At 36.0% G+C, this 24,466-nt stretch overlaps 1 protein-coding gene across 3 annotated transcripts in view; it reads right to left on the bottom strand.

The window, feature by feature from the left end:
* UBR1 (ubiquitin protein ligase E3 component n-recognin 1) overlaps positions 1-24,466 on the bottom strand; it is a 166,595-nt gene that overhangs the window by 18,335 nt on the left and 123,794 nt on the right. For all 3 annotated transcript variants that reach the window (XR_011529200.1, XM_070582691.1, XM_070582701.1), the window contains 10 exons: positions 23,879-24,028; positions 20,835-20,932; positions 18,119-18,212; positions 16,944-17,092; positions 13,889-13,944; positions 12,806-12,902; positions 8,694-8,761; positions 7,418-7,568; positions 2,857-2,944; positions 1,388-1,521 (listed from right to left, as the gene is read on the bottom strand). Coding sequence is in view for 2 of the 3 variants with exons in the window: in XM_070582691.1 (XP_070438792.1) it covers positions 1,388-1,521; positions 2,857-2,944; positions 7,418-7,568; positions 8,694-8,761; positions 12,806-12,902; positions 13,889-13,944; positions 16,944-17,092; positions 18,119-18,212; positions 20,835-20,932; positions 23,879-24,028 (1,085 nt within the window). In the remaining variant the exon portion in view is untranslated. The remainder of the gene's footprint in view (positions 1-1,387; positions 1,522-2,856; positions 2,945-7,417; positions 7,569-8,693; positions 8,762-12,805; positions 12,903-13,888; positions 13,945-16,943; positions 17,093-18,118; positions 18,213-20,834; positions 20,933-23,878; positions 24,029-24,466) is intronic.

The raw sequence follows: 24,466 nt of genomic DNA, 5'->3' as shown, positions 1-24,466 counted from the left end.
CTATATATAGTAAGAGAATACATTTTGTACTCTATAAAACTGTGGGTGACAAATAAGCCACAGTGATCCTTTTAAAACATAAATCTGATTGAGCCATTCTCCTGATCAGATTTCTCCAGTCAAACCACCACACGATATAAAACACAAAGTCCTTATCATGGCATAAAGGCCCTACATGATCTGCCCCTGGCTGCCTCTTCGACCTCATCTCCTATCACCCTCCCCGTTCATTATGCTTCAGCCACACTCATCTCTTTACTATTCTTTGACTATGTCAACCAAAGCCTTGGCATTTATTGTTCCTTCTGCTTAGGAATACTCTTCCATCAACTCTCTACCCAGTTCAAACCCATCTCTTTTTTCAATGTCTCTTTGCTCAACGTCTCCTCACAGAGAAGCCTTCCATAACTCTCTTATCTAGAAGTACTACCCACTCTGGCCCCAGCATTCTCTATGCCCATGACCTGCTTTATTTTTCTTTGTAGCACTTATCATTTGACATTATATTATATAAATTTATCTGTTTGTTTATATTTGGTCTCTTCTCAATAAAAAGAAAGGACTTTATCTTATTCATTGCCATATTACAGCACGGTCTAGATAAATTAACACATGATTTTTTCTAATGAAACAGCAGATCTGTACTGGTAACTACTTGGGAAGTAGTATCCTACTTATGTAGAATCAGAACAAACCTAGATCCAATAAACCCTGCTGAACTGAAGTCAAGATAAAGAAGCTGACAGCCAGTAAAGCTGATCTGGTCAGTTAATCTCAAAGGACAAAAGGAAAACTTTCTGAGCAATTTTGGTGACTCTTCCAGATCATACAAACGTTCTAATTTTTACCCATACAAAACCAGAAAGAAGCCTTCTCTACTTTGAGCTAGATTTAAGCCATGGAAAGGAGAAAGAAAACGACTCTGTTCCTCAAATATACATGGCCTTGATTTGTTACACTTGGCCTTTCCCAGCAGCATTCTTTATAACAGACATAGTCATAGATTCAAAATTTAAATAACAGTATACAAAAAAGTTTTCCTCCCACCTAGCCAAACAGTTCTCTTCCCTAACAGTAACCAATGTGTCTAATTTCTTGTATATCCTATTAGTTATATTCTGCGTGCAGGCATTTTATAAGCTCAAGCACATCAACTATACATAGATAGAAGACATGAGTAGGTTTTGCAGATTATGAGGCTAATCTGGTTTTTGGCCTCACCTTTAAGCTACGCTAGGGCAGGGGCACACACGTTCAGAGTGAACACTGATGAAAGAGGTGGGGAATGGAGAAATGGTTTTGCCTGCTCTCACTTTGTATTCTTGAGGTTGAAGACAAGGAAGAAAAGTCTCTTATTTACCACTCTGTGATCTTATTTCCTACTTACTGGTAAGCAGTTCTTCAGGTGGAGTTACTCCAAGTAAATAGTGGAAAAACAATGCAGCACAGCGAAGGTAAGGGGTGATGCCATTCTTCAACGAGACCCACAAATACCAGCCAGGAATCCCACTCCCAACGCAGCTAAGCGGCCCCGGAACAGAACAGAATATTGACCAGATCAAAACTCTAGATTTTAAACACATCCCCTTTCTAAAACATATCTAAGCATTTAAAACAAAATATTCAACTAACTATAGCTTTACTCTTTAAACCTAATAGTTTCCTAAAGAAAACCACAAATTTTGCATCTTTTACCAGGTAGATTTTTAAGGCAAAGAACTACCTTCTTCTTTTTCCTAACTCATGTAATGAAATGTGAAGCAGATATATTTATCAATAACTAACCAAAGCAGCTATGTTAGCTAAAAAAAATTAATACTTTCCTGATATCTGTATTAAAATTGGTGATTTGTAGGGCAGTGAAACTACATGATACTGTAATGGTACAACACAAAGAGTGAACCCTGATGTAAACTATGGACTTTAGTTAATAACAATGTATGAACATTGGTTTATTGTCTTTAACAAATGTATGACGTTTTGTTAATAACAGGAGAAACTGGTGAAGGGAGGGAATAAATGGGAACGCTTTGTACTTCCTGTTCAATTTTTTGTAAATTAAAACAGCTCTTAAAAATAAAAGTCTACTGAGCCAGCCCTGATGGCCTAGTGGTTAAAGTTCAGCACACTCTGCTTTGGCAGCCCGGGTTCCGTTCCTGGGCACAGAACGACACCCCTTGGCTGTCAGTAGCCATGCTGTGGCGGTGGCTCACAGAGAAGAACCAGAAGGACCTACAACTAAGATAGACAACTATGTACCTGGGCTTTGGGGAGAGAAAAAAAGAGAGAGAGAAGAAGATTGGCAACAGATGTTAGCTCAGGGAGAATCTTTCCCAGTGGAAAAAAAAAAGGTCTATGAATATAAAAATAAATACACACACACACATATATTCAGTACCTAAACTAAAAAAGAAAATTGACGAAGATGAAAACAAAGAGGGAGATTGGCAGCAGGTGAAGCTCAGCACAAGTTTTAACCTCTGCCTTGCTAATATATTTCCTCTGTTACTCATAACAGCCTTAAAAAAACTCTAATCAGTTAAGTGCATCAACTGTATGAACTACTTTAAAAGGACAACATGTTTTCTACATTTATTTAAATTCTAAATGCTGCCAATTGTTAAAATTCTATAATTTTTTACCTAGGTTCCCAGAATAATTTATAAGAGTAGAGATGTGTCAAAACTTGTTTCGATCTCAGAGACAAATAGATGGGTAGCTGTTATTCCAAAAGTCTTTAATTTTTAAAAACTGGAATTAAAATGTTTCAAAAATTATACTGCCAAACAACTGAACAATGACATGGAATTATTGAAACAATACTGAAATAGACTGGACTAACAGACTGCTACTCACCCACTTGTATACTGAGAAATTTCTGCCAAGAAAGAAGATGCAGAACGAGCCTCTTCACTCTCTTCTTGCACCTGAACAAGGGGAAGGTCTGAAAAAGAAATTCTGAAGAATAAATCTGTGAGTTTGCTGTTTGATTTATAAATTACCCCTCAATTTCCTGGTTCAAGGATAATAAACAATGTCAACTCAACTGAGGTTCTTTCCTTTGTTCTTAATTTAAATAGTTGATTCTGAATATTAAAACTGTTAGATAAACTTCATCAGTATGGTAGCTGGGGAAACAATCAGGGCAGAATCACAACCTTGCTAAAGGTGGATGTTTAATAAATATTTACCTCATTATAATATGATCAGGTAAACAAATTAAGGGTGATCTACCTGCTCTGAGTTCCTGGGGGTCTTAGCCAGCTGGTAGAAATTCAATCCCTAGAAAAGGAAGTAGGCTGCTCTCCTGCCTTTATGCCCAAAGAAACACACAAAAAGAACTTCGTGAGATCATTCTCCTTCTTTAATGTGTCCTTAAGGAGGACCATCCTAAACCTTTCTGGCAACTGCAAACTCTCCCACTTAGGTTAAAAGGCTGAGTAAGCCACTTAAGTTCTCTGAACTTCAGTTTTATTGTATTAAAACAGGCATAAAGATGCCTACCTTGCAGTTTGTGAAGGATGGTCACAGCACATTTGAATAGTGCTCTCTTGTTTTAATTTTGTTCATACATAAATTCATCTGAAAGGCTACAATTAAAATTACCCTGAGTCTCTTACCTTGGATGAATACTGTTGTTTTCTTTTTACAATTAAGATCTCTTTGGGAAATATACACTTTTTTTTAAAAGAGGAAAATATATCATGAGTTCATACTGATGTTTCCAATTTAAATCTAAGAGTTCAATATTTCTATATGATTTTTTTTTTTTGAGGTAAACTTTACAGGCAATGAAATGCACAAATGTTAAATGCACCATTTGATGAGTCTTGACAAATACACAGACCTGTGTAACAGGATTTTTTTTTTTAAATTAACGCTTTACTTTTTAAAGTAGTTTTAAGTTCACAGCAAAACTGAGTGGAAAGCACAGAGCTACCATACACCTGCTGTTCTCATACACCTACAACCTCCCTCACTATCGGCATCTGTGCCAGGGTGGTTCATTTGCTACAACTGATGAACCTACACAGACACATCACTATCACCCAAAGGCCATGGTTTACATTAGGGTTCATTGATGGTGCTGTATATTCTAGGGTTTTGACAAATGACTATTGATATGCATCCACTATTACACTATCATACAAAGTAATTTCACTGCCCTGAAAATCCTCTGTGCTCTGCCTATTCTCCCTCTCTCCCCTAACCCGTGGCAACCACTGATACTTTCTCTGTCTCCACAGTTTTGTCTTTTCTAGAATGTAATATAATTGGAATCATACAGTATGTAGCCTTTTCAGATCTGCTTCTTTCATTTAGTAACACACATTTAAGGTTCTTCCATGTCTTTTCACTGCTTGATGGCTCTTTTTAGCACTGAAGAATATTTCATTGTTTGGATGTACCACAGTTTACTTATCCATTCACTTACTGAAGAACAGTGGGTTGCTTCCAAGTTTTGGCAATTATGAATAAAGCTGCTATAAACATCTGTGTGCAGATTTTATGTGGACACAAGTTTTCAGTTCATTTGGGTAGATACCGAGGAACACGAACGCTGGATTGTATGGTAGGAGTATGTCTAGTTTTCTAAGAAATTGCCAAACTATTTCAAAGTGGCATGGAATTCATTCCCATCAGCAATGAATGAGAATTCCTGTTGTTCCACATCCTTGCCAGTACTCAGTGTTGTCAGTGTTTTGGATTTTGACCATTCTAATAGGTATAGTGGTATCACATTGTTGTTTTAATATGCAATTCCCTAATGACACAAGATGTTGAACATCTTTTCATATGCTTACTTGCCATCTGTTTATCTTCTTGGTGAGATGTCTGTTTGGGTCTCTTGCCCATTTTTAATCAGGTTGTTCGTTTCTTTATTGTTGCATCTTAAGAGTTCTTTATATATTTTTGATAACAGTCTTTAATCAGACGTATCTTTTGCAAATACTTTCTCCCAGTCTGTGGCTTGTCTTTTCATTCTCTCTTTTGTCTTTTGCAGAGCACAAGTTTTTAATTTTAACGAAGTTCATCTTATCATTTCTTTCATGGAGCATGCCATGCCTTTGGTGTTGTACCTAAAAAAATCACTGCATACCCAAGGTCATCTAGGTTTTCTCCTATGTTATATTCTAAGAGTTTTATAGTTTTCTGTTTTACATTTAGGTCTATGATCCATTTTTAGTTACTTTTTGTGAAGGATATAAGGTCTGTGTCTTACATGTGGTGTCCAGTTCCAGCACTACTTCTTTGCTCCTTTTGCCTTCGTTCCTTCATCAAAGATCAGTTGACTACATTTATGTGGGTCTATTTCTGGGTTTTATTCTGTTCCCTTGATCTATTTGTCTGTTCTTTCACTATACCACACTGTCTTGATTCCTGTAGCTTTGTAGTAAGTCTTGAAGTCCAGTAGTGTCAGTCTTTTGACTTGGTTCTCCTTCAATATTGAGTTGGCTACTCTGGGTCTTTTGTTTGCTTCTCCGTATAAACTTCAGAATCAGTTTGTTGATATCCACAAAATAACTTGCTGTGATTTTGACTAGGAGATTATTTGGTATTTCCTTAACTTTTCTTAATTTATTCTCTTGTCTCCTTCTTATGCTGAAAATCTTAGTTCTCAATGACATTATGACAATCACTTATTGGTTTATCCTAAAAATTACCTAAAATAATTTCAAATTAACAATACTAGTACTACTAATATGAATTCAGTTTAAGATTTTCTTTTATAGTTCTTTCATTGTCAGAATATATTGTATTAGGGAAGTACAGCTGAAGTACTGTTTTAAAGTCACTTAAGCAATTATTTTCTCAATATACTTTTGTTATAGTTAGGTTCATTTGTTGTTTTCAATTTTTAAAAATTATTTTTCTCCACTTTGATTTTGTTTTAGTTAAGTAAAACTTTTATAAGGTTGTAAAATCAAAACTACATTTAAAAGACATTCACAGAGTCTTTGCTAAAATCCCCATACTCCTTACCATGCCCTAGAGGCAATTGTCTTTTAGTTTTTGGTTTATACTTCTATTGTTTCATTTATAAAAAACATTAAAAAAATGAATATATGTAAGCATATATATGCACACATACACATAAAATACTTTACACAAAGGTATTACACCGTAACCACTGCTCTGTACCCTACTTCTTTCACTTAATAATATGTCCTGACACTTCTTCAGTAGATCCTGCTCATTCCTTTTTATAGCTTCACAGCATTCCAGTCTATAGCCATACCACAGGATATTAAACCAATCTCCCAGTTTTTTGCTATTTCAAATAATGCCACAATGAATAATCCTGTGCTTGTTTCCTTTCATATTTTTACCAGTATAGCTTTGGGATAGAGTCCTACAAGTGGGGTTGGCAGGTCAGAGGGTAAAGACATATGTAATTTTGCTAGATATTGCTCAAAGGTGACTTTAATTATCTGTCCTCTAAATTATCTGAACTTTCAGTAGCTCTTTAATCACTGACACCCAGAACCAGACTTTGCTTTCTATTAAGAGCAGAATCTAAAAGGACAACTATATCATAATTCCATGGTTTTATATTACTCATGTATCCTCAAATGAATATTCATTCAAAAAACATTTAATGGGGGCCAGCCCCGTGGTTGAGTGGTTAAGTTTGTGCGCTCTGCTTCAGAGGCCTGGGTTTCGCTGGTTTGGATCCTGGGCGTGGACCTAGCACCACTCATCAGGCCACGCTGAGGGGTGTCCCACATGCCACAACTAGAAGGACCCACAACTAAAATATACAACTATGTACTGGGGGGCTTTGGGGAGAAAAAGAAAAAAAATCTTTAAAAACAAACAAAACCATTTAATGAGTACTTATCAGGTATAATAAAAGTTGTTAAGACATTTGAAGCTTATGAGGGATGATTTTGAAATCTGAATGTTCCCTATTCAAGAAACTTACAGTGGGGATGGAAGAGTAGGGAGAAAGGAGAAGCAGGGAAAGGAGTGGAACAACAAAAAGATAAAACTATAAAAGAAGATGCTATGTGATAAATGCTGTAAGACCAATAAAGTATTATCATTCTACTGAAGGAATAAAAACGGTTTCATAGACAGGCTTATCAAAAGGCTGAAAGTATTTAGGTAGGGACAAACCTTAGAGAGACCAATCCCCAACCTTGAGATTAGGGAATTTGGAAAAAAGGCAAAAGTAGGTCTCTCTGTATCTGGAGCACAGTCAAAAGTTAAAGAATCAAGTGGTTTAGCTAATTATCCCTTTCACAGCTCTTCTACTTTTCTGTTTAAACAGCATCCATAAAGAAACAAATGAATAATCATTCAAAAATAGACGTAATATAGAAATATGTAATATAATTAAACACAAGCATAATTAATTTTGCCAATAAATCATGGGCAAATATTTATAGCTAACAACCAATGGGAGCTTTACCTGTGTCTATGGTGAGAAGTATCTGAAGCATGTGTGCCATGGTGATCAAATGGAAGAGATAAAGGTGGTTATAAGAAGAACTAATTGATGAAGGCTGCAGATCAACAGTATCATCCCAATACAAGGATGGGAATGCTAACACAGCACCTACCTAAGAGAGAAAATGGTTATCAACACGAGTAACAACAAAGACCAATACAAATTAATCTCCTAACTAAATGTAAGGGGTACTAGATGCTGCACTGTTTGTTTTTTCTAACAAACACTTTGTTTTTCCTAATTATTCAACAGACTATCTTAGACTATAAATGAAGGACAAAAATCATCACCAAACAGGTTACCCTTTTGCTAGGTCTACTTATTCTATTTCTCGGTAGTGGAAGTTTTTAAATTTAATGAAGTCCATCTTATCAATTATTTCTTTCATGGAGTGTGCCTTTGGTGTTGTATCTAAAACATCACTGCATACCCAAGTTCTTCTAGGTTTTCTGTGGTTCAGAAGATTCAACATTACAATCACTTGGGGAGCTCTTAAAATAAACCTGATACACAGGCCCCACCCTAGTTCAACAAATCACAATCTCAGTGGGTAGGATCCAGTTACCGGCATTCTTTTCAAAGTGCCCCCAAGAGATTCCAAAAGGTAGGGGTGACAACCAGTGGGCAGAGGCCTGGATAACAGAGTAGATAACAGAGGCCTGGGTAGAGGGATGAGGATACTGGCTAACACTGCATCCACAATCCATGCTCCCAATCTCACCACTGCTCTCTCTATAGCATTCATTTTGAAGGAATCGGATCAGCAAAGGGATAGAAAAGCTTTGCAAGAAACTCACAAAACAGTTGCTACCTATCCACAGGTGTTTTGGGGAAGCCTAGATACATCCAAGGCCTGGTCTCTATCACCAAATAATTAATGACTTTAAGATAGCTCACACTGTCATTCACTGCTTATAATGTAAACAAGTTAAGAAGGGAAGTGGGGAACATAATATATTATTAGAAAAATTTGCTTGTACAGACACCAACTAAATATAATCAATGGGAAAAGACCTATTACAAAGTAAAGAGAAAATGTCCCTTCATTTTTAAAGCGATTTTGATGGTCTCAGTCAAATCTGTATCTATATGTAAACAGAATGGAAAAAGAGACTAAACTTCATAGTTTGAACACCAATAATTTATAATCCTGAACAAAGAGCATGAATTTGAAAGAAGACAACACATGAAATTATGAACTTCAGTGACTTTTAAAAAAATTTTATTGAACACTTACCAAAACATGAAACAGATCTATAGATAGAAGGCAAGGTGTATCTTCTGATTTTAAGTTAGGAAGAACAACTAAAACAACCAAAAACAATGTAATTCAGTCAGTAAGACAGCAATGTAGTCAAACAAAATGCAAGATACAAACATCTAAAAGAAAAATGTAATAGGGTTATAAAATACAGAAACTGGTAAACTGGTACATCACACTTTTAAGATATGGGAATCATAATTAAAAATTAGTTTATCTTCTTAGTTTGAAAAGGTTCCTACAAAGCCTTGGATATAATTTAAAGGCTGAAGGATAAGATGTAGGAGGAAAAGGTAAATAAGCTAGGATAACTGAAATAGAGATTGTTCAATAAATATCTGCTGAATGAATAAGAATTACTTTTATACAATGTTCCCTACCACTTGTTTCCCCCAACTACACGTGTCTAAATATTCTGATACATAATTTATGTGCACAAATTTGGGATGTGGAGCAGGGAAACGTGCAAAGCAGTGTGTAAAATGAGAGTGAAGCTCCTCCTGAACAAAATCAGATGATGGTTTATATGGATTGAAGATTGGAAGAAAATGCAAATAGCTCAAAAGCTATTGTCTTTCTAATTTGGCCAGTCTCTCAATTCAGAAATCAGAGAAAATGAGGGAATTAATTATAATTCAATAAAGCTGTTTTTTAAAAAAAAAAAAAATGAGACAGAGAAGACTCTTTTCAGACTAAATCAATTTCTTAACCCCAAATCCAAGATTCTAAACAAAAAGCATAAAGAGTTCATGGCCTTTGGAGTCAGAAACAGGTGCCAATACTGGCTCTATTTGTCAAGGCAAGTGCCTGAACTTCTCTGTCTACAGTATATACAAGATTGTTGGGAGGTTCATTAACACATGCATTTAAAGCACTTATCCAAAGCTTGGTACATAGTAACCACTCAATAAACGTTAATATTTGCTTTATAAAACTAAAGTGATCACAAGGCTCTGCCACTAACTAGCTACGTGTTTTTGACAAGTCACTTGCTGTTTCCAGTTCTCATTTCTTCATATTAAAATTTTTCAGTAGTATTTCTGATATATCAGTTAACATGCCCATGATACTACCTATCTTATTTTCTTCTTGGTGTTACAAATTGTTTTGCTCTCAGGTCATTTTAATAAGTCTTAATCTTTTGTCCTGAATTCTATACCTTTTCAGCCAGTGGAACATTCTTTCTATTATCAAATTTTTCTTACAGGCAGTTGTGAAACTTTTTTTCCCCCAGTTGCTGAATATACTTATTTTATAATTCCTTTTAAATAAAAAGTTAATTTTGGCATGCATATTTTCATTTCATTTATCAGTAAAATCTTCCCTTTATGCTAAATTAAACATCTCGGCAAAGCTTATGTGATATAGTGGGAAAAGAATGGGCTTTATAGTCAGGCCTGGGTTCAAATATTAGTTCTGCCTGTTACTCATTTTATATAACCCTGGTCAAGTCATATAACCTCTCTGTGCCTCAGTTTCCCTATCTCTAAATGGGGATAATGATAATTTCCTTGAAGGACGGTAGTTAGAAGAAATGAGATATTAAAAGATTCTTGTATAGTGCCTAGCACATACTTGGCAGTGAGCATTGTATCAAAATATTAACACAATATTCATCACCTTTCACTCAAAACAGCTCTCTGTTGTGGACTTCCCTATTTCTCTCAATCACTCTGTTATTAATTTTAATTCAAAATTTTGCCCTTGCCCAGCCTGCCCCAATTTCTGCTACTACATCCAGACATATACATTACCTCTAATTTCTCCTTTTTCCAATCCAACCTATATAATATCAAATTAACCTTAGAATACTATTACCCAAAATTTAAAAAAAAAAAAATCCCAATAACCTAAAGAATAAAGTTCAAACTTCTCACCAGGGCATTTAAGACCCTCTACTTTTATCAAAACAACTTCATGCTTCTCTATCTATAGGCACCACTACTCCTATCAAACTTGTCTATTTGAACATACCACACACTTTCTACCTCCTCAATCTCTGTTCAAATTGTGCCCTGTGCTTAGAATGCTGTCTCTGTCCCTCTCAAGTAATCCTTATGTGCCTTCCCTGCAAGGCTCAGTTCAAATCCTACCCCTGTTAAGAGGAGAGAACAGCAGAGCCCCGTAGTGATCTCTTCCTTGTTCCAATTCTTTTTTTTTTTTTTTTTTTTTTTTTAAAGATTTTATTTTTTCCTTTTTCTCCCCAAAGCCCCCCGGTACATAGTTGTGTATTCTTCGTTGTGGGTTCCTCTAGTTGTGGCATGTGGGACGCTGCCTCAGCGTGGTCTGACGAGCAGTGCCATGTCCGCGCCCAGGATTCGAACCGACGAAACACTGGGCCGCCTGCAGCGGAGCGCGCGAACTTAACCACTCGGCCACGGGGCCAGCCCCCTTGTTCCAATTCTTGAAGCACATTTTTGTACCACACATCTGGCATTTGGCTGCTTTATAGGTAATGTGTGTTTTCACAGAGGTTCTGCTTCTTTCATTCAGTCATAAGCCCTATAATGGCAGGGACCATATCTTATACCTCCATATATAGTTTATAACCCTAACACCTTACAAGTAAACATGTTCCTGCAAATAAATTTTCATATGACAAACTTTTATATATAGGCACAAAGCGACACTACAGAGCAAAAGCATACCAATTCTGTTAGTTACTGCCAACTAGAAAGTATACACTATTAGTTTAGTCTCTGCCATCTGTGATGAAGTTAAATAGTCTCCTTGTTTGGTGCTTATTTTGAGGTGTTTTAAACATTATAAATCCCGTAAGTTGTGGTAAGTGAGAGAGCAGGGAGATGATTCGGAAGTGCCAGTAAAACAAGGTATCCAAATTATGACTGAAATGAAAAGACACACCAATTAAAAAAAGAATACTATGCAAATAGGATAAACTGTTCAACAACAGGAGCAGGTCCTAAGAAAAAAGACAGGCACATATACATGCACAAAGTTCTGGGCCCGAGCGATCAACCAATAAGAGAAAAAGTGAAAGAAAAAAAGGGAAAAATGTCAAGTTTATAGCTAGGGGAACAGCATCAATATTAGATTCCTATTAACATGAGGTTAATTCAGGAGACAGCTGGAAGTTAATTAGAAAATATACAAGCTAAGCATGCTGGAAGTTCTAATGAAACTTAGGTGGCAGCCTTAGATGCAGCCGTGGAATCCCCATGTCAGAGTGAGCAGAAAGCTGCTCAGGAAGAGCCCCTAAGCGGCTTGTGAGCATCAACAAAGAGGAACACTATCTGTCTGAACAGACTTTCAAGATAAAGTAGCTGGTCAATTTTGGAAAAAACTGCCTGTTAAATCAACTAGAAGAAAACTATGTCTGGCTTCAGAGCTTAAAAAAAAATAAGGGACTCTCTTTATTTGGTGGAAACATATCTGGGAAGTACAAGCTTAAACCCCCTACCTGTGACATTTTGAACTTATGAACAAATAGATTTATAAAGAGTCCTTTTTAGGGCTGTCTTCTTTAGCTGTAGAGGAGCTCCTGTAGTACAAATGCCCAAACGGATACGCAGATAACCAAAACGAAAGCCAAATCCTTCTACTGCTGTGTAATCTCTAATCCTTCTTTTTCTTTTTATATTAATTGAGAGCACCATAAGAGCTTAATTTCTAGCTTGTTAGAATCTAAGAAAACCAGCTGTTATAGCCGGCCTCTCAAAGAAAAGGGCATGCTTGGGCCTGCGTTCTCAGATTACCACACTTCTGTTATTTTACATGACTTTGATTCACCAGCAAAATCAAACATATTTTTAAGCGATCTATCCAGGTCATTGCTCCCTTTTCTAACCAGATTGGGATACAAAGATGTTAGTAGTTGGGCATGTTGGTTCAATAAAGCCCCTAGGCGGGTGTAAGGAACTTAAATTGAAAACATTTCGAAAACACCTGATTTTTAAAATATGATTGCAGGTATTACAGGGGCAGGTAGGTGTTTTGTTTCTTTTGTAAGGCTGCTGTAGTGTTCAAAATTAGCACAGCGTGTTGTTTCCTAACGAAATACACTGCCAGAATGCAATGGAAAAGACATGTAAATAATAACAATAATAATAATTCCGAGAACACTCTACCCGATAAGAGACGAATCAGATGTTTCTGTATCAGGACCTGAGGACAGGTAATCCTCTGTGCAATGGCAAACTGCATTAATGCTTTCAGACCATTATGCTAGATTGTAAGAGAGGGGAAGATAAAAAGATAAAGGAAGATGCCAGACTCAAGTTATTCAGTATAAAAATCAATCCTAGTCAGCAAGAATTAGTTACAGACACATAACATACTTTACACCCTTGCAAATAAATATTTTTAATACTTCTAAAAAGTTTTATGACTTCACCAAATTTTTAATAGATTTTCCTGTGACATGGAAGAATTAAAGCTTTAATCATTTCAATTCTTATTTAAGTACTTATTTTCCCCGGAGTCAATTTCTTAAATGTTTGGCCTAATTTATTCTATTGAGGCTTGAGTGAACAAATATATTTACAGAAATTCTAAAATGATGGCAGAAAACCACTGAATTCAGGGAACAGATCTGCTTCCCAAACGGAAGGACAGCAACTGTAGGGAAGCACACCGTGACTACAAGTCTCCTGCGCAGCCGTCAGGAAAATCAGGGGGAAATGGCGAGGAGGGGGGTGGTCTAGGGCATCCTCGGTTGCCCCTTCTGTCTTCACAGGCCTACTGAGCACAGTTCTTGAGTACTGTGTTTCAGGGTCCCCTACGTTATGAGGCGTAGGCCTGAGGCAGGAGTGTAGTACTGTAGTGTCAGGATCTGCTCACCAAGGAGCCATGGCCTAAGCCAACACTAATACTTAACGTTAAAAGATGGTGCAAAGCTTGTGAGAAGGAAAAATGTAGGAGGCACCAAGTTTTTGATTTGGCAATAAATGGAGAAGGGGAGAAAAAGTAACCAAGTATCACCTGAAATCTCTCTGCGAAGCACATTTAACCACCGAGATTGAACAAACTCTCTAAAGGGTACAGTGTTGGCCATTTGGTCTCCTAAGAGAGTGGACACTTTTTTTTCCCTTTAATTCTGCTAATTTTTACAGAAAAAGGAGTAAATGAGGGTTTTTAAAACTGATACATTAATGTGGACTCCCTAAAATAGCACACCATGAGTTACCTAGACCCTGTTGGAATATACATACCTGTCTGTTTTGAAGTGCTCCAAACAGAGGTTTTCCTTCATCTCCCAAGAGGTTTTCTCAAAGGGTAAGAGAAATAAAAATAAATCCTGAATACTGCTACAATTGTATACTTGGTTTCTGTATATCAGATGTTAACTTATTATAATTTTGACCAGACCCTTTAAAGGTTCAAGTTTAAGTCCATGCAAAAATTTCCAAATTTTTGAGTGAGAATTACTAGAGAAGCAAAGGTAGGTCATTTACAAATTGCTACTATAAATAATAAAGCCCCTGCAGCAATCTATAAAGAATATATGGGAAAAACAAAGCATCCTGGTTCATTTTCCCTCCTTTTAACATCTCTTCTATGCAAAAAAATTTTAAATAAGTAATTTTTATGTATAGTCACAACCTATTTTGCTTAAAAATAATATATAAGGCAGATGAAAGCAACTTTATTTCTCTTATAGGTACTACTAAAAGAGAATTAGATTTATAGATAAAATTGAAAATACCAAAAACCATGGACTCAGAAATATATTTTACCTTTGCCTAGAGTATTTATTGCTAAATTACACGTATTTTCACTGATCCTTGGTAGCAGATACATCTCTGAGTGTAGAAGACTTATTTTCTATTTTCTTTTTCCATCTTTGAATGGACAGTATCAAAAGACCCTCTGTTTTGATTCCTCAACTATTGTTCCTAATGATGCCAGAACACCCTGTATATATCTCTCATACTCACAGGGAATGAGGTAAGTTAGCTGCTTGTACACTAGGAATAAAGTCTAGCATTGCGTCCACTGGATGGAAAAAGTACTATAGTGAAAACAATATAACACTATATCAGTCAAATAGAATTCAACTACTAGGTTACAGAACCACATATGAAGAGTCAGTCCTATTTTCCAGTGAATTTCTCATCTCTTTTATGACAAAATTCTGACCTTTCCTCTTTTTTTTTTTGCTGAGGAAGATTAGCCCTGAGCTAACATCTGTTGCCAAACTTCCTCTTTTTTGGCTCTGCTTGAGGAAGATTAGCCCTGAGCTAATATCTGTGCCAATCTTCCTCCACTTTATATGTGGGTCACTGCCACAGCATGGCTGACAAGTGGTGTAGGTCCGCACCCAGGATCCAAACCCATGAACTCAGAGCCACCAAGGCAGAGTGTGTCAAACTTAACCACTTTGCCACAGGGCTGGCCCCCCAAATTGTGACCTTTTTTAATGTTCAATGTCTAAATATAAATTCGTGATTCCTAATGCTTGTCTTCTCAAAGATAGTAAAGTGTAAAATACCTTCACTGAAAGTTTGAGGAGATTTAGGAGATCATGACTCCAAAAGAATGTTTTACATTTCTCATCAACTTGTTTATATTCTATTTAAACCTCATTTTTCCTACTTCTCATTTTATTTAGTCATAGTAAATATAAACCTGTATATATCTTTTATCCATGATGTAAGTCTGATAGGTTTGGAAATCTGTTCCTAGAGACTGAAGCTGGTATGTAGGAGGGCTCTGTGAAAGAAGTGGCTTCATGCCACTTAATTCAAATCACGAAAGCATGTCTTGTTACAAAAATACATTTAAATAAAATATGGTAGACCTCATTAAAAAAATTATCAAAAATATATACTGGAAAAGGAACCTGAAACTTGCTTGGATAACGATGACATAAAAGAATTACAGTTCTTACTCTTTTTCATATGGTACCCTATCTTGTGACTGTAATGAGCAAATATGCTAATTTAAGAATCTAAGTGATTCTTCACTGCTACATTTTTCTTTCTCCTGCCCCCCAGCTTTCCTGAGTTATAACTGACATATAACATTGTGCAAATTTAAGGTGTACATGTTGATTTGATTGCTACATTCTTCTATGAGAAGCTTTCAATACGGCAGAGAATTTGATAGTAGGCTTCCTTTCAGACTTGGTTAGTTTTTGCCTGCTAATCTGTCTTTCCTACCACCTCAGTCTTCTCCCTTTTTTGGTGCTTTTTAAAGGTTATTTTTGTTTCCCTTTCTTTTTCTTTCAAAGTGGAAACAAAAATTACTGGATATTTATGGGTTGATTCTCGTTCCTTTGCCTCTTTTTCTTGATCTTCTAGTGTTGTAAATATGCCACCTTTTGAATATAGCTTGCTTCTTGCTGTCCCTTTCAAATATTTTTAGCCTGTGTTGCATATGGCCATTATGGTAGTTAAAAAGAGATCAATACAAAAAATTCTCAGACTAAAAAGGGAACCTTCATACACTGCTGGTGGGATTGCAAACTGGTCCAACCACTATGGAAAACACTATGAAGATTTCTCAAAAAAGTAAAAATAGAAATACCATATGATCCTATCTCACTACTGGATATTTATCCAAACAACACGAAATCAACAATTCAAAAAAGATTTATGCATCCCTATTTCACTGCAGCATTATTCACAATAGCCAAGAAGTGGAAGCAACCCAAATGCCCATCAACAGATGAACAGAAAAAGAAGATGTGGTATATATAAATAAGAGAATACTACTCACCCATAAAAAGACAAAATCATGCCATTTGCAACAACAAGGATGGACCTTGAGGGTATTATGCTAACTGAAATAAGTCAGACACAGAAAGACAAATACCACATGATTTCACTCATTCTACTTATGTGGAAGATAAACACACAAATAAGGAAAACAGACTAGTGGTTATCAGAGAAGAGGGTGGGGGAAGGGCAAAAGGGATAAAGGGCACATACGTAGGGTGATGGATAAAAACTAGACTACTGGTGGTGAACACGATGCAGTCTATACAGACACTGAAATATAATAATGTACACCTGAAATTTACACAATGTTATAAGCCAATATGACCTCAATAAAATAATTAAAAATAAATAAATAAATGAAATAAAAAGAATTCTCAGACTAAATGACATCCAAAAAAAGACACAATAATCTACTGAAATACTAATAGTCCTCAAACAAGTCAAACTGTTCGGGGCCATCAGGGAAAAAAAGAGATAATTTTGGTCAATCAATGTAAATTCTGTTTTAAGGAAACCTCCAAATCAGTTCTCTTATAGGATTTACCAATTGCCTGGAGAGTGAAAGCACAGGTGCTCCAAGTCATCATGGGGACTCGAGGATCTGTTTCATCAGGAGGCACTTTTAATCCAATTCTATAAATTGTTGTGGCAAAGAGAATGACCATTTCCTTGATGCTATTAGAATATTTTATCCTAAAAATAAAACAAAATCTCTATTAATGATTTAGTAAAAGAGGCTACCTATTGAGAAGTCCAGTTAGGTATTGAAGCAACAAATAATTTAACTCCTTTTGACAAAGTAAACTTCTTTGTCAAATTAGAGATTAGAACCTCTGAAGATTTATTCATTAAGAAAAACTGAGAAAATCAGAACTGTATCTCTTACAGTTAGAAAAACATCTCTTACAAAATAAGAATGGCCCATATAACTTCGCTTTCTGTAAAAGATGCAGTAAATGATCAGAGCAGAAAGGATAAGGGTCCAAATTAAGAGACAGACTGGACAGAAAAGGAATCAAATTCAGAGGAAAGAGATCTGACCTAAAAAGTTTTAGTGTCTGGAAAAGGGACCAAGAAGTACTTTTGTGTTGATAGGGGTGTATGTGTGTGAGATAATACCACGTACAAGGAGTGATAATCTGGTCTCCTGAACTCTCCTTTGTAAAAGAAACAAGTATTTTCAGTAGCAATGGGATACATAATATAAACAAGGATCAGAATTAGAAAAATTCACCTCAGATAATATTCATTAAATATCTAATTTGGTTACATTATATTTTCAAAGTATCTTCACATAAATATTCTTTCCAATAACTTTATGAGGTAAGTTAGGAAGCCACTACCTCAATTTTACAAACAAGAATAATGAATTGGTGGGGGGTGACTTGAGACTTTTCAGAAGTCACAGAGCAAGTCAGATATGACTTTAACTGAAGTCTCCTCAATTCTGCTCTTCTTGCAGGTTGGACTATATAAAAATGGCCTTTTTGTTGGTCAAAAATGGTTAATTATAGGCATGGTTCACCCTAGTACATATTTACTCTGTTATCTCAAACCACTTAATTTTATTAGTAGAAATAAAATTCCAGGGAGAAAGGAACAAGATAAAAATGGGATAAAGAAACAATGTTACAAATAAAGCAGAAAGGAAGGAAGGATTGTTCTTCACTCTTATTTTCACAACCATTACAAACTTCTCTCAATTACTTAGATACTTACAAAGACTGAACTCCCAAACTCAGGATAGAATGGAACTCTAAAGTGGAATCACCCATTCCTTGATCAAACAAGACTGGAACTGTTGGGCTTTCTCCTTATAAATTAAAAGGAAAAAGAAAAAAATCATGAAGAGTCTGACACACACTTTTTTAGCTTTTTAAAAATTATACATGATCATTTTAGAAGACTTAGAAAATGCTAATAAGCAATAAACATTCAAAATTTCTCTACCCAGATACCCAGGTAACATTTACTGTTCTGTATCTTGTTTTTTCACCAAGAGATCACAAATGGCTTTTCACATCAGTAACTCTCCCTCTATATTTCCATTTTTAATGAGTGCATAATATTCCATTAGTAAGGCACCACCTACATGAGTGGTATGGGCAAAAGAACTGGAGCCAAGATGCCTAGCTTTGAATCTCAGCTCTGCCACTGACTGATAGTAAGACCTTGGGTAAATACTACACCTCTTTGTGGCTCCATTTCCTCATCAAATCAGAACTGTTGTTCCCCTACGTGGAACGAGTTGTGTTTTTCTGGTTGCTTTTGAGATTTTTTTCTTCATCTTTGCTCTACAGCAGTTTGGGTATGATCGATCTATCTTTAGATATATCGGTGCGGCTTTCTCTAAGGTTATCTGTTTGAGGTTCACTGAATTTCTTAAATCTGTCAATGTATGTCTTTCACCAAATTTGCAAACTTTCTAGCCATTATTTCTTTCAGTATTTTTACTGTACAATCCCTTTTCCTTTTGAAACTTCAATGACACAATTTTTGGGTTAAAAAAAACCTGTTCCATAGTGTCCCTAAGGCTATGTTCTTTTTCTCCTCCATCACTTTTCTGTCTATTCTTCAGATTGGATAATTTCCACTGATCTAATTTCAAATTTACGACTCTTACCTTCCCATCTCCATTCTACTACTGAGCTCATCCAGTTAATTTCTATTTCATATGTATTTTTTTAATTCTGTTACCTCTATTTGGTTTTTTTCTTATACTTTGTATTTTTTCTGCTGAGAACTCCTATCTTTCCACTCATTTCAAGAGTGTTCACCTTTACCTTATGTCTCATGATTATATAGCTGCTTTAAACTCTCTGTCTGAAAAGTTCAACATTAAAACATCACAGGATTGGCATTTGATTTTTTTTTTCCTTGAGAGTTGGTCAGATTCTCCTGGTTCTTTGTATGTTGAGTAATTTGGGACTGTATCTTGGATATTTCAAATATTACATCGTGAGGTTCTGGCTCCTGTTAAAAGTCTCCAGGAAAAAGTACTTTCTTTTTTGTTTTAGTAGATAATCAACTCAATCAGGTTCAACAATTTCTTTCTGTTTGTAGGTGCCGGTTCCAATGTTAGTTTCAGAGCCTCTGCTCTGCTGTTTGGGTCTGTCAGCACATGTACTACTCAGGGGTTATTCTGGAACTTGAGTGGGGTTTCACGAAGCTTTGTTCTCAAAACTGTTGCTATGCTTTTTGGGCCTGTTCTGCACATGTGCAGCTTGCGAGTGAGCTCAAGACTTGTGTTGGTCTCAGAAATAGGAGAGTCCCCTTCTACAGCTCGTTCCTCTCTGGGATTTCCCCCATACTCTCTAGCTCCAAGGGGCTCTTTTTCCTAGTTCCTCTGATCAAAATGACAAATTTCTCAGTTTTAGTCCTCTGTGCTGCCATGCAGATTCATGAGACAGGGGCTACCTTTGGGGTGAAGCTGTGAGGCAAAGACAGAAAAATAATAATGAGGATTAACCCTGTATTCTTTGGAACACAGAGGTCCCTGTCTTCCCAGTTTCTCTGGCCAGAGAGACTGGTTTTCTCTTGTGATTTTAGGTGTCTACATAGCAACTATGTCAGTGCAGCTGAATGATGGGGGCTTGGCCTCAGGAAAGGGCCAGAAGAGGGAAAAAAGCCACAACAGGAATTCTCCTTACACTCTCCAGCTCTAAGCGGCTTCTTTTCCTGGTCCTCTGGCCAGAAAGAGGGCATATCTCCTAGATTTTTTTTGCTGCTCATGTCTGTTGCACAGTTTTGTGACTCAGGCTATCCTGAGAGGAAAGCCAGGGAATACAGAAGGGGAAAAAACCCAAGGAAACTCACTGCCTGTACCAATCATTCTTCAAATTTTGACTTCCTAACTGTCTGCCAGTGTTTACTTTTCAGAGTCTTTAGGTAGTCTTATCTCTCAATTGTAAAGAAAGTATAAATGAGGAAACAGTTTAAAAATGTTTTTGTTATTAATATTAAAACAACATATTAACAATATTAGTAATAGTAATGGCTAACACTTACACGGTATTTACTATGTACGATGCACTATTCTACTTTACATAGGATAACCCAATCCTTCAATCAAGAGACAGGTACTATTATTATTCCCACTTTGCAAATAAGAAAGTTGAGGCACAGAGAGGTTAAGTAACTTGTCCAAGATCACACAGACAGTAAGTGATGGATCTAAGATTTAAATCCACATAGTGTGCCTCCAGATTAATCAGTCTATATTGCCTCCCAGTATGAAAAATTATTAAATCAAGTAAAGTGTTTAAGTCAAACTTAGCCTTGGCTTCAAAAATCTCTATTTCTTGATATTCAACAAATCTGTACTTGCAAACTATATTTTAAGGCAATAAGTACTTTTTTCAAAAAAATAAAATAAAATTAAAGAGTCTGACACTTAAATCTCCCACAGCTAAATAGAAAGTAATTTTAAGCAAACCTTTAGCATGTTTCATATTATAACCTGATATTCTGGCCAGAATAGTGTGTATCCATCGTGCCAGGGTCATATGTTGAGCAACAGCTTCTGCATCCTCACTGAAAAATGATATTTAAAAATAATTAAAGCCAATGGCACAAACTCAAACTGAAAAGCTGAACTTGTAGAGTCTTTTCCTAGATAAATGGCTGTATGAGAAAGTCAAACTCCTCCAGATTAACTTCGTACATCATAGAAACACGCATCTAAATATATAGTTTTGGGAGGGAAGGGAATTTAAAAAGTACAAGGAATAAGATACTACCCATATGCCCATAAGAAGTAATAAACGTCAGTAAATGGAATCATCATTCCAGTTGCTCAAGTCAAAAACTAGGTGTCATCACTGATTTTTGATTCCCTCACACCACACATTCTAATCCACCAGCTAGTTTTGCAAGTTTTACCTTCAAAACATATCCCAGGTTGACCACCTCTTTCTACCTCTACCATTGCTCCCAAATCCAAGTCACGTTATCCCTCACCTGGACTACTTCAAGAGACTAACTGTTCCTCCTGCTCCACAATGGTGTTTCATTATCATCTGTGTGTTCACCATAGAACAGCAAGAGGGATCTTTTAGAAATGGAAATCAGATTGTATCACTCCCCTATTCAAAACACTCCAATGGTTTCTCATTACACATTCTAACTTCTAAAATTAGCTCCTAAGTCCTTTTATGATCTGGCTTTTTGCTTGTTCCATTCCAAGCATGCTGCCTTCTAGCTGTGCCTTGAACACGCTGATATGTTCCTACCTCAAGGCCTTTGCTCTTGATATCTCCTGTGCTTGGAATTCTCTTCTCCCAGAGAGTAGCAGCGCTGTTCTTCACTTCATTCACATCTCTATTCAAATGTCACCATCTCAGAGAGGAGTTCCCTGACAACTCTGTCTATAAATAGCCTCATGCACTGGTCTGTCTCTAGCCCTACACTCTGATGCTTTAGTTTTTTCTTAGCATTTCTCACTGCTCAACACTTTGTATTTATGTGTTTATTGCTGGTCTTTCCTCTCTCTGGTGTAAATCCCATAGGGTAGTGACTTGATCTAAACTGTTATGAACAACCAAGGGGAGACCAGAAACAGTGTTATTAAAAAGGACTATAGAGCCAGCCCTGATGGTCTAGTGGTTAAAGTTAGGTGCTCTCACTGTTTTAGCAGCCCGGGTTCATTTCCTGGTTGCAGAACCACACCACCTGTCTGTCGGTTGCCACGCTGTAGCGGTGGCTCACATAGAAGAACTAGAAGGACACTCAACTAGGAGGTACAACAATGCACTGGGGCTTTGGTTAGGGAAAAAAAAGGACTATAAGACAGGAATTTGCTTATTGAAAGGAAAGTCTTGAGTAAAGCTAAAATATATAATGAACTGTGTCAAAATTCACAATATCTGAGCACAAATTTAACCTAAGAATTTTTTCAATTCTCAGAAATGAAACTGTACTATGATTGGTTAGGACCAGTTTTTAAAAAAAATACTAGCTTATTATTAGTTTTGATAAAGTTTTTATGTGCTCTCAACTTTAATATCTTAGATTATACTCATGTTGATTTTCTAAAAACAAAAGAGGCAAATATATTCAACTAAACAGGTAAGTTCAAGTGCTTAATAAAAATGTTACATAAATTATGTATTTTGGATGCTAAGTAACAAAATTGTTACTACAGATGAAAAGTGTCACAGGGTTCGAAGAGACCCAGTTGTAAGGATCAGTCTAAGTTTAGAAGGGATTGCCCTGAAGCATTCTATTCTTATAGGCGCTAAATATTCCTTTAGTGAATAATTTACATGTTTAGTAACTCCTATTTGGGGAACCATTGTGTAAAAAAGGTTTGTATAAGCTAACAAGAAGTTGGAAAATCACTTATTTTATTATGATTTCTTTTGTCTTTGTCTTCATGTATATAATTAGGTAAGGCTTTGGAGTCAGGTCTGGGTTCTAATCCTGGGTCTACCTTGGGACAACAAAAAACTACTCATAGTCTCCAACTCCTTATCTTTAAATGGGAATAACAGTACCTACCTCACTAGACTATTTTAAGTATTAAAAACAATAAATGTACCAAGTGCCTGGTAGAGTGCCTAGACCATATCAATTACTCAAAAAATAAAGGATAAATCTTTCTGACACCACCTTCTTCCTAAAAGATAACATTCTATATCCCATTATGCTGAGCAGAAGACAATTTCCCAATTAGACTTTCTAATGACATGGAATAGCAGAGACAGAGTAACTACTTATTGACCCTATTTACCAAACCTATAACCTTTGAACTCTTTTGCTGTGGAAACATATTAAAAGTGTTTTTATCAACAAAACCATTTTCTTTGTTCAAACTTAGGTCTATCACTAAAAATTCACTGAGTTTTAAACTGAAATAATATTAACAATAATAAATAGTACTGTTATCAGTTAGGACAGTGAAAACATAGAACAAATACTTGAGTGTTCTAGTTATAAAAAATGAGCGAATTTGCTGTTAAATTTCACTTACAGATGGTCAGAACATAAATGTTTAAAAACTTAGTCTAAACATTCAAAACCTATCCAAAGACATATGATAAATCTAGTGTTCTTATTCACTTTTATAGTTAACATTTTGTCCACATCTCTACAACTATAGCATTTGGATCTTCAGAAAAATAGAATTAAAAATAATACAGAGATCTTTACAGAAACCAAATTCCAAATAGCAATTCTAAGGGTGGTAAAGGACTATACGAAGTAATGAATCTTCTTTACATTTTTTCTCCTTGTGTGAATGCAAAGATAGAGCTCAAGGTTCTGTTGTTTTAACAGCTGCTGGAAGAAATATGTACAACACGTAGATTTGAGTTAATGAATATTCCAGTTCTTTTAGAGACCATACAAGTTATGAAATGAAAGAGTATTAGTTACTTTAAATAGCAAAAAAGAAACTAGTAATCTAACCAAAAAAGGCCCAAATGAAAGGAATAAAGACAGTTTTTTAAAAAATTAACCAAAATATAAATTAAAATATACCTGTTTATCCTTTGTGGTTGTAAAGGAATAATGGGGATCACGGTATTGCACAGAGACTTGCAAAGAGGGCAAAGATATTCTCCACTCTCCAAGTCGAAAAGGTCAACATGAATGCGCTGCTGAGAGGTCAGCTGTACAGCTTCAAAATACCTGCAAAATTCCAAGACATAGGTCCATTCAGAACTATACAAGTATCTTTGCTCTAACACAAGAGAAAAAAATCTGGAATTTTTGCCTCAATAAACATCTTTAGAATCTACATGCAAAAACACACGAGCTACAATTATAGAAGAAATAGGATGTCCATTCTTTTGGGGGCAAACTAGAAGATGCATCAGGGCAGAAACAAATTTAAAATAATCATAATCATAACTTGTCTCCTGCCTCAACAGCATGGAGATACAATGTAGACGCTACTTCCCTCAGTTTCCAATGGCCAACTGAAGTAGTAAGTTAGGCTATTATAGGAAAATTATGTATTTTAATCCAATGCCCAAAGGGTAAACCTTATACAAAAGATTTCCCAGGAATTATATTTCTGAATTTTTATCTCTTCCAGAGGTACAACTAGAATTTCTTTTCCTATTC

The sequence above is a fragment of the Equus przewalskii genome, chromosome 1, assembly GCF_037783145.1.
Source record: "Equus przewalskii isolate Varuska chromosome 1, EquPr2, whole genome shotgun sequence".
NCBI classification, from domain to species: Eukaryota; Metazoa; Chordata; class Mammalia; order Perissodactyla; family Equidae; genus Equus; species Equus przewalskii.
Note: the sequence above shows the minus strand (reverse complement) of the source record. Positions and strands in the feature narration are given on the sequence as shown.